Genomic DNA, 9,300 nt, shown 5'->3' with positions numbered 1-9,300 from the left:
CTGCTGCTTTTAGACGTACTGTCACATCTTCTACAGCAGGAGAGTGTTCGATTCAGTTTAAAAACTCTGGTCTGTATTTGATGGATGATGTCTCCTCTTACATAAATCCTGAGGAACTACTGAGTTCATTAACAACCACTTGCCAAAACATACTGGATCTCATCGCTCCTCTTTGACACAGACCAGCAAAGATGCAAACAGTGCCTTGGCTAAACGACTCTACTCAGGCACTTAGACAAAGATGTCAGCAAGCTGAACACAAATGGAATAAGGATAAACTTGACGTTTCTCTCCGCCATTTCTGGGATTGTCTCTCTGACTATCAGAAGGCTGTAAAATCTGCCAAATCAAGCTACCTTTCCACCATTCCACCTTCAAAACAGTGGATCAAGGAATCCTCTTATCTTGCTTGGAGCAGTGTGTAGGAATTCAAGATGCTGTTCTTAACTGGTTCAGATCTTATCTCACCAATAGAAGTTTTACTGTTAATATTGGTACCTGTTCATCCTCCTCAACTATCCTTTCCTGTGGTGTCCCCAAAGGATCTGTACTTGGTCCCATTTTGTTCTCATTGTACATGCTGCCACAGGAAATATGGCCTTTTTTTCACTGTTATGCTGATGACATTCAGATTTACTTAATGTTAAAGGCAACAAAAGGGATGTCATTACAGCCGTTGTTTGTCTGACAGACTTGAAATCATGGTTGGCACTTAACTTTTCAACAAAAATAAGACTGAATGTATGCTATTTGGTGACCTGGCGAACTTAACTGCTTCTAACCAGGGCCCCCTAGCTCAACATCTGAAGTCGACTGTAAAAAATCTAGGGGTAATGTTTGATGGTGACCTGAGATTTGACAAGCAAATCAACTCAGTTGTGAAATCTAGCTTCTTCCACCTGAGGCTGTTAAGCAAGGTCAAGTCATTCCTTTCATTTAATGATTTTGAGATTGCAATCCTAGGTGTTAACCAGTCCTCCCTCGCTCATCTCCAAATGGTGCAAAATGCTGCTGCTCGTCTCTTGACAAGTACTAGGAAATTTGAGCATATAACCCCGGTACTGGCTTCTCTCCACTGGCTTCCAGCGCATTTTAGAATTCATCTTAAGTTATTGATTTTTGTTTTTAAGGCTCTTAATGGTTTGGCACCATCTTACCTCACTGAATTAGTGCATTGGCACAAATCTACAAGGTCCCTCAAATCTTCAAGCCAGTTTCTTTTAGAGGTTCCTATGGCCAGATAAAAACACTGGGGTGATCATGCTTTTACTGTTGCAGCCCCTAAACTCTGGAATAGTCTACCTTTTAATGTTAGATCAGCTACTGACCTCACTATTTTTAAATCATTGCTTAAAACATATTTATTTGCCTTGGCTTTTAATACACAGTAGTTCCTGATGCATTCCTTTTAGTCAAAGGTACATTCACATCATCACATTCAATGCAGGTACTTGTTAGTAATTGTCTACACTTGTGTATACAGGCAATGACACAACCACATTCACTGGCACTGATGTAGTTACCTTTCTTGGGTTGTTCCTCAGCAGCATCTTTAAACTTTTGTACATTCTGGACTCTCTGTGCAAGTCTGTAAAATGACAATTTGACTGAGCACCTTGTAAACAATGTGATGTTATTTCATATTATGCAAGTAATCGGTCAACTTTTTACCTTTTCCTGGCTCTTCTTGACAGGCGCTTTGTTCCAGTATCCTCTGCAACAGAAAGAACACTTTGACAAACAAGTCATAATGATGAAGTCACCAACATAAACTACTTGTTACATTTTAAGGTATAGATTTCCAGAATCTTTATAAATAGCTTATATAATAGACACAAAAATCACCATCAGTTATAAACTTGGCCAGCTCCGCCTCTGCTCCCTGCTGCTTCCTGGCTTTTTTCCCCGGCCCTCTCTTCACCTTGCTGGTGGGATCCAACTTCCGACCCATGACTCCAAGCTACACAGACACCTTGAAAAGAAGGAGAAAACAAGGTTTTGTCAAAAGCCAGTGCAAAACATCACAGTTCAAAGTTAATGTGTAAAAGCAGAGGCCCCTACTGGTCCTGTATTGAGAAATTGATCTTTTCTGATCAGAATAATATGCCTGAAAGACAACAGCTGCAGTATTTCATACCAGGATGAACTGCATGAACAACAACATGATAAAAGTTATGCACATGTGTATTTACCATTACCGTATGTTGTAGTTAACTTAAAGAAATTGCTAACTATTATTTAGGAATTTTGTGGCAGCAGCCTATATTTTACCATTTGCTTTTTACATCTCAGACAATGTAGGGACAATTTGAGAATTGTGAATAAGACACAATAGACAGAAAAAGAAAAAAACTAAGAAAATTGTGTAAAAGCTGTGTTTTAATTTTACCTGAAATTAGCTACAGTAGCAGGCAAATGTTTGGACACACCTCATTCACAGTTTTTGTGTCTTCTGAATTCATCAACAATGTAGAATGTAGAAAAGAACAGAAACCGAGAAAGGCCACTGAATAAAAAGGTGTATCCAAACCTTGTATATGTTATTAACGCTTATTGGCCACATACACATGACAACGTACTGTATAAATGTTTTATGACAATAGCAACAAAACTAGCGCTGTTTATTTTAGAGCCGGTGTGAGAGTATCTTAAACACTCAGAAATGAACAAAGGTTAACCTCTGTCAGGGAAGAGCCATTTCTGAGTGCTAATAAAATAACGTCAAGCAAAGAAACATCCAACTGTTTCGGAAAGAACTGATAAGTGTCGGGCTAAAAACTCAATATAACAGCTTCCATTCTATAACACATCCACCATGTTATCTTCAAGATCTGACTTATGTCGTGATTAGAACAAGCTCAATTTCTATAATGTTAGTAAACCATCACAAATAGTTCACTATTCATTATAGTGAAAGTTATCTGTTACTTTTATTCCCCGTTAGTTTAAGACACTTTTTGCTGAAGACATAGTGTTAATTAACTATGTGTTCAATAAGACGAGATACTAAGACTTTCAGGGTAACAGGGTTGCTACAAAATAATGGCCATTTACAGACGGATTTTATCTTAACGTTAGTCGACCCAACTCCACATGCCGCTTTAGCAAGAAAATGCTAAGACCTCGGTTACTGCCACTTTATTTACTTAATGCTGTATGCTGTAATCTCAGCAACAATTCTTCATATACTCACCTACTATTCTGCTATTTTTTTTAATATCCAACTTCTAACTGCACGGTGCAAGAGAAAATGCTCACACGTGAATTTTCCTTCAACACGTTGCAGAGGAATATCCGGCGCACACGAGTGACGCAGCAATGGTCGCGCTGGTAGAGACAACTGCACGTACACGCATACAGGTATAATTACATATAATTCAAAGTCAAGTCAAACTCAAAGTGTTTATTGTCATGCGCACAGTACGGAAACGTTTTTCCCTGTACAATGAAATTCTTACTTTGCCGTCCACATGAATGCCACACAATACAAGTGAAAGATAAAGTAGATAAATAAGTAACACAAAATCGAAGGCACTTTAAAGCAGCAAATCAAGAGATATAATAAAAATATATAAGAATATAATAAGAGAATGTATGTATGTATACATGTCACAGAACATGTATAATGTCACAGAAATAGATCTCCATTAAAATAAAACAATACGCACTTACTGGTTACAATATGTCTTGGAGTCTTTATATTCAAAACTTGTTTGGACATAATGTTGCAAGTAAAAAATTACATTGTTGCAGAAGGACAATTAAATAATGGCTAGATACGTCTTTGAATTTGTCTGTTGACCAACACCAAGTCGTGAACGCGCACTTTTATCGTGACGTACACATGCTGCGACTTCCAGCAGAGGGTGTCATGGCGGTATCTAATGAAAAGAAGCGTGGTCTTGAACATTTGGACCAGTATGAACCCAAACCAGCCAAATACCTCCGTAGTCTGCACGATCGTATGGCAGAGAGGAGACTGGTTATCATTCTGGAGGGGGCATCGTTAGAAACTGTGAAGGTAAAACTGCAGGATTGTGTTTGTTGTGATGCAGTTCCTACCTGCCACAAGTGGAAGTGACATCAGTAATTATACATTTAAGTAACTAACACAAGGAATTAGTTTATACCCATCACTATATATTGTTTGAATGTTTTGTATTTTACAGGTTGGAAAAACGTTTGAGCTGTTAAACTGCGACCAACACAAAAATATTATTGTAAAAAGTGGAAGAGATCCAGGACATATAAGACCAGACATCACACATCAGGTAAGCACTCGTTTCATAAATACATTCAGCTGTAAATTATACCACTCAGTACGTTTCAACGCTTATCAAAAATGATCAAATAAATCAAACACATACAAACCAGTATATGGTTCATTTTAAACTCAAATATAAATATTGATAACAGCCTCATAAGAAATATTGTCATAGAAGTCCTTGCTGCATGAAAAGAATGTAAAATTTCTTGGTATTGGCGGCTTAGCCTCTTTGAGATGCACCACTGCAGTATATTATCATAATATGGGTAACCAGCTCTTTAAAACAGTAGGAGTATTAATGCATTTTTTTCCTCCCAGTGTTTGTCCAATTGGGCAGTTGGTGTAATTGGTATAATTTCTCATTCCATACAATAGTCAGTTAGGTAAAGTAATAATGATGGTCTTTAAAAAAAAAAAAAGGTGGACTTGATTTGAATCCCATTGTCGTGTATAGAATTAATTCACAGGGAGAATCACTGCAGTGCCAATCATCATTTATTGAACAATATATGTTAATGTAAATTCCAGAGGGAGAGAAACAGAATCACCTGAAGTTGTGGATCTCTGCAGAGTTTGGGGTCTTTGTCTGTCTTCTCAAGTCCCCCCAAATGCACCCACACGCTCGTCAAGTCTGAGTCTATCTGCGTCTGTCTTATCAGCCTTGCAGCTGATTATATAGCCCTTTCTACTTCTTGAACCTCCTGCATCATGTCAATCTGGACATCTAGCGGGCCCCCTCCCGCGGTTCTGGGAAGCCCCTAGAATTACTGGAAAACAGGACGCTGGACTCCATGTTTATGCAGAAGATCCTCACAAAAGTTTATCTCTGACCATACTTATCCCTGTGGTGGTTAGCAGTAAATCAGACTCCAGACAAAATATGTAATCAAACAGCATGTAGCTCACATTTGATATCAGCTTGTGTGTGCGTGTGTGTGTGTGTGTGTCATTAAGTTCATGTGAGTCGAGTTTATGTAAGTAATCAAAATATTCCCTGTTTACTTAGAATGTAGCTAACACTGGCTTAATAAGTATAAACTATATTAAGTTTGCTTTTGCCACTACACCATATACTGTATGTCATGTTGCACATTATTTTGCTTAGGTGTTTTATGTTGCTATACACTCATTGTAACATATTATTTTGTTTTGTGACTATTGATTAGGAAAATGTTTCTTAAGACGTGATTACAGCACTCATAAATCTTGAAAGATGGCATGTTATTTATCACAAACATTGTGTAAATAACTAATTACTTCATGCAATATTTTGTTTCACCAGTGTCTGCTCATGCTGATGGACAGTCCACTGAACAGAGCAGGCCTGCTGCAGGTTTACATCCACACAGAGAAAAATGCCTTAATAGAGATCAACCCACAGACCCGCATCCCAAGGACATTCACACGCTTCTGTGGCCTCATGGGTAAACTACTACTATGATTGTTTTATATTTATACTGCATATATTATACAGCCGGTCTTTATGCATCATGGTTTCATATCTTAACTTCCTCCTCAGCTGCTCCTCATCTTTTTCTTTTGTCTTCTTCTATCTCAGTTCAGCTGCTCCATAAGCTGAGTGTCAGGGCGGCAGATGGTCCACAGAAGCTTCTGAGGATGATTAAAAACCCAGTGTCTGACCACCTGCCTCCTGGCTGTCCTCGAATCGCCACCTCCTTCTCTGCAGGAGAGGCTGTCTGCCCCCGGTCTCTGGCGCCAGAGGGGCCAGCTGCAGTGGTGGTCGGAGCATTTGCACATGGAGCGGTGAGAAATGGCTCTAGGTAATGGCAGATTCAATACTTTAAGTACCAGCTATTTGTGATACTGATTTGTTTTATTACTGTAGGTGAATGTGGACTACACAGAGAAGTCTGTGTCCATCAGTAATTACCCACTCTCTGCGGCATTGACCTGTGCCAAGATCTGTTCTGCTTTTGAGGAGGTCTGGGGTGTCCTGTGACAAACACCTAATGGACTGCTGATGATAAAGGAGACTACATTTTATCAGTGGACTAAGAATGATTTTGACCGAAATGTTGCTCGGGACTGCAGACAGTTATCTTGTTGTGCGTCTGTGATGGTGTTTGGCCACCATGTGGAATACACTTTCATTTTTGTACTGTGTTCCCTTTCCATGCAGAAGCATGGCTGTTTTTGTATCCTTACCAACTAATTCTTCAGCTTTGGATTATGAACCAATATATAAATAAAAAAAATGTATAAATAAATAGTGCATAATTTGGTTTCATATAGCCTGAGAAGAGTTCAGAGTGAAATGCCGTTACAGCACGGTGGAGAAGGGAAAATATATGGATTCCTGTCTAACCTAAAGTAAAAAAAGAAATATGCTGCTCCATCAGTAGTAAACATCTATTAATGTCATAGTCACGGGACATTTTACTGCAGAACAGACACTTTTATTTTTATATAGGCTATATTTTATTTCTGCTAAACCTGCAATAGAATTTTGAATGCTGGACTTTGACTTGTTATGGAGTTGCATGGGATCTAAGTACATCAATCTCAGAAAGTGAAACATGAAAATAATTTTTCAAGTGTCTTGTTTATTTAAATGTACACTATACGGCTTGTGCAATTAATGGAGCAATGCAAATACATCTTAACAGCAACCAAGGCTAAAAATCTCAGTGTTTCTTGTGGGTAAATACAAAATTTCTTTGAAACAGACGTTTGCCGATGTCCACAGGGTGCTTACTTTATTTCTTCAGCACAAATGTATTTTTGTTAAGACATTCAGTATATTTTGCAATAAATAATGCCGCTGGTCTTCAGAGGACTATTCAGCATTTTTGTAATAAATGCTGCTGGGTTTTACTAGGGCACTGTAGGTTTCTAGGACACAGGTTAGATTTGGCACAAATGACGGTAATCAAGAAGGAGGGTTCCAAGGGCATGAGGTCATGATATGGGTCAGAGGCACAGTTAACCTGCAGAAGAATACATTAAAAGGCATTAGATCAGTAGTGGAGAGGAAAGAAGATAAAGAGAGAAATATTAAAGTACATTACCTGAGAAAAAGATGAGAGAAACAGATGAGTGTATGAAAATCCCGAAATGGAGGTGTCATTCGGGTGGTTCTTAAGACTCTGATGATAAGCCTGAGGAAAGAGGGTGTACAAAATGTGGATGTATGAGCTTAATGTTGTTACACACTGAGACTAAAGCCGAAAGAAGGCTCCTCACCTGCAACGCTATCTGCAGTGCGGAATACTGCACCCACACCTCCTGCTGCTGTGCTGCTGAGAGAAATAACGTCCTACCTCTGCTTACTTTTTCTGTCACTGTGAGATAGTGATCCCACACACATTCCCCCACAGTGTGCACCATCTCACTCTGGGAGTAAACTACAACACACAAAGAGGTGGAAATGAGATTGCAGTAAACAATCCAGAGAGGGGAGTTGAGAGAAAGCTGTTATTATGTCTGAAAACTGTAAAGTAATTTGCTGTGTATGTAAGTGGAGAGTAAACATGAGCTGCTCTTACTGTCAGGCAGAAGCAGGTGGAGGATATCTTTGGCAATAAGGAAACCCATTACAGCATAATTCATTGCCCTGTTAGAAAAAAGAACAAAACTATATAGTATAATGTTCAATAGTTTGTACTGTATAATATGAAAAACCATTAACAGTGCTTTTAATATGAGTGTATATTTAACCTGGGATAGGTTGGATGGAAAAGAGGAGGAGCAAACATTCCCATGGGAAAGAGGAGCTCATTATCCTGGAGAACTGGTGTCAGTGACAAACTGAAAGACATGAAGAAAGATTCAATACATGCTCAAAACATTTACATTTTCAGCCTAGTAGAGGCAAATACTCACACATCAGCCACATCAGTCTGCTCACTCAGGAGTTTACTGAGTCTCTTTTGCCACAGGGACAGTAGCTGGACATAGTTGAAGAAGAAGCTGTGTTTGCTGATTGTCACCTGGAATCATACAAATTGTGGGTTAAAGGCTAGATCCATGGACTCTTGGCTTTACATTGAAAGCATATTGGCCATTTATATACTCTCATAAGAGATAATAACATACCATGTGTTGAATTGATTATTTGAGTTTTTGCCATGTCTGTCAGTGTGTTAATCCTGGATTAGTTTGTTCATCTGTGTGATATATCGCTGTTCAAAAAATGATTAAAAACACATCAGCAAAACACACTGATGCACTGGATGACACATTTTTCATTACAAAACCCCTGACCCCACTATGCTGCCCCAAAGTCTCCCATCTGGCCATAATTTCCTGAAGTTAGCAGAAGTCAGAATGCACATGCGTGAAATCTTGCACAAGCTCTCTGCTTTGTTTACACTGCGCTAGCACCTCAATCTCGAGTCTGGGGTTTGTTCATGAAGAAGTAAGTATGTTACCCAGTGCAGTGGTGTGTTTCAATGTAGTGTTTTTAATCATTTTTGGTCTATGGCATAAACAAACAAGCTGATCCAGACTTGACACCCTGACAGACATAAACCGTAAGTAGAGGCTGTTCTAATAATAATGATTATTATTATTATAAAAAGGAAGGGGGTTAATTATTATTATTATTATTATGCGACTCGTTCAAAATACTGTTAATACAGAAAATAATAGCTTTATTCTTTAAGTGAGTTTGGTGTGTCTCTTTAGGGTTTAACTGGCTGGGATAAAGAGCAAGGGCATCAAATAAAAAGGGTACCATCTCTAAACATCTACTGTAATCTGTTAGAGCCATTGGAATTCTGTAATGTACCTTAGAGAAAAGCAGGTCAAGCTCAGCTTCACTCAAAATCTCTTTTGTAGTCCAAAGCCTTGGAATTAAAGACTGGACCTTGATGAAGACAGTTTAACTGGTATCAGAATTATTTCAAAATGAAAAATAGAAATAATATTCTTGCTTCATATATTACCTTTTTCATAACAAATTGGAAAGATGTCTGATCTGTCCAGTCCATCTCATGTAATTTGGACTTGAAGGAAGAGAAGATATTTTGAATAATCTCCTCAGCCTGTTGAACAATAAAAAAAAAACATTT

At 38.5% G+C, this 9,300-nt stretch overlaps 3 protein-coding genes across 9 annotated transcripts in view; 1 reads left to right on the top strand and 2 right to left on the bottom strand.

The window, feature by feature from the left end:
- Positions 1 to 3,758, bottom strand: part of nop2 (NOP2 nucleolar protein homolog (yeast)) — an 8,915-nt gene extending 5,157 nt beyond the window's left edge. The window contains exons 1-4 of one of the 3 annotated variants that reach the window (XM_020610893.1): positions 3,673 to 3,758; positions 1,846 to 1,972; positions 1,672 to 1,714; positions 1,524 to 1,588 (exon numbers count right to left, since the gene is read on the bottom strand). In XM_020610893.1, coding sequence (XP_020466549.1) covers positions 1,524 to 1,588; positions 1,672 to 1,714; positions 1,846 to 1,951 — 214 coding nt within the window. In that variant the 5' untranslated portion in view covers positions 1,952 to 1,972; positions 3,673 to 3,758. Of the gene's footprint in view, positions 1 to 1,523; positions 1,589 to 1,671; positions 1,715 to 1,845; positions 1,973 to 3,193; positions 3,357 to 3,672 lie in introns of those variants that run through there. The other 2 variants (XM_020610892.1, XM_020610894.1) reach the window with 2 other exon arrangements.
- Positions 3,759 to 3,761: 3 nt separating this feature from the next.
- On the top strand, positions 3,762 to 6,271 carry emg1 (EMG1 N1-specific pseudouridine methyltransferase). The gene is made up of 5 exons (XM_020610895.1): positions 3,762 to 4,021; positions 4,170 to 4,271; positions 5,550 to 5,691; positions 5,826 to 6,031; positions 6,114 to 6,271. Exons 1-5 carry the CDS (start codon positions 3,845 to 3,847, stop codon positions 6,225 to 6,227), a joined length of 741 nt encoding a protein of 246 aa, XP_020466551.1. The 5' UTR covers positions 3,762 to 3,844; the 3' UTR covers positions 6,228 to 6,271.
- Positions 6,272 to 6,372: 101 nt separating this feature from the next.
- kel (Kell metallo-endopeptidase (Kell blood group)) overlaps positions 6,373 to 9,300 on the bottom strand; it is an 8,229-nt gene continuing 5,301 nt past the window's right edge. For 3 of the 5 annotated variants that reach the window (XM_020610889.1, XM_020610888.1, XM_020610890.1), the window contains exons 11-18: positions 9,175 to 9,273; positions 9,018 to 9,095; positions 8,111 to 8,217; positions 7,946 to 8,035; positions 7,774 to 7,841; positions 7,472 to 7,632; positions 7,297 to 7,386; positions 6,373 to 7,215 (exon numbers count right to left, since the gene is read on the bottom strand). In XM_020610889.1, the coding sequence (XP_020466545.1) occupies positions 7,069 to 7,215; positions 7,297 to 7,386; positions 7,472 to 7,632; positions 7,774 to 7,841; positions 7,946 to 8,035; positions 8,111 to 8,217; positions 9,018 to 9,095; positions 9,175 to 9,273 (840 nt within the window). In that variant the 3' untranslated portion in view covers positions 6,373 to 7,068. Of the gene's footprint in view, positions 7,216 to 7,296; positions 7,387 to 7,471; positions 7,633 to 7,773; positions 7,842 to 7,945; positions 8,036 to 8,110; positions 8,218 to 9,017; positions 9,096 to 9,174; positions 9,274 to 9,300 lie in introns of those variants that run through there. The other 2 variants (XM_020610891.1, XR_002275737.1) reach the window with 2 other exon arrangements.

Source organism: Monopterus albus, unplaced genomic scaffold (assembly GCF_001952655.1).
Source record: "Monopterus albus unplaced genomic scaffold, M_albus_1.0 scaffold107.1, whole genome shotgun sequence".
NCBI classification, from domain to species: Eukaryota; Metazoa; Chordata; class Actinopteri; order Synbranchiformes; family Synbranchidae; genus Monopterus; species Monopterus albus.
This window is presented reverse-complemented; position numbering and strand designations above follow the sequence as displayed.

Excerpts from the sequence above, each read along its gene's own strand:
- emg1 (XM_020610895.1), top strand. The coding sequence starts at position 3,845 with ATGCTGCGACTTCCAGCAGAGGGTGTCATGGCGGTATCTAATGAAAAG. Across the intron at positions 4,022-4,169 it reads CATCGTTAGAAACTGTGAAG|GTTGGAAAAACGTTTGAGCT; the intron begins GTAAAACTGCAG and ends TGTATTTTACAG. Across the intron at positions 4,272-5,549 it reads GACCAGACATCACACATCAG|TGTCTGCTCATGCTGATGGA; the intron begins GTAAGCACTCGT and ends TTGTTTCACCAG.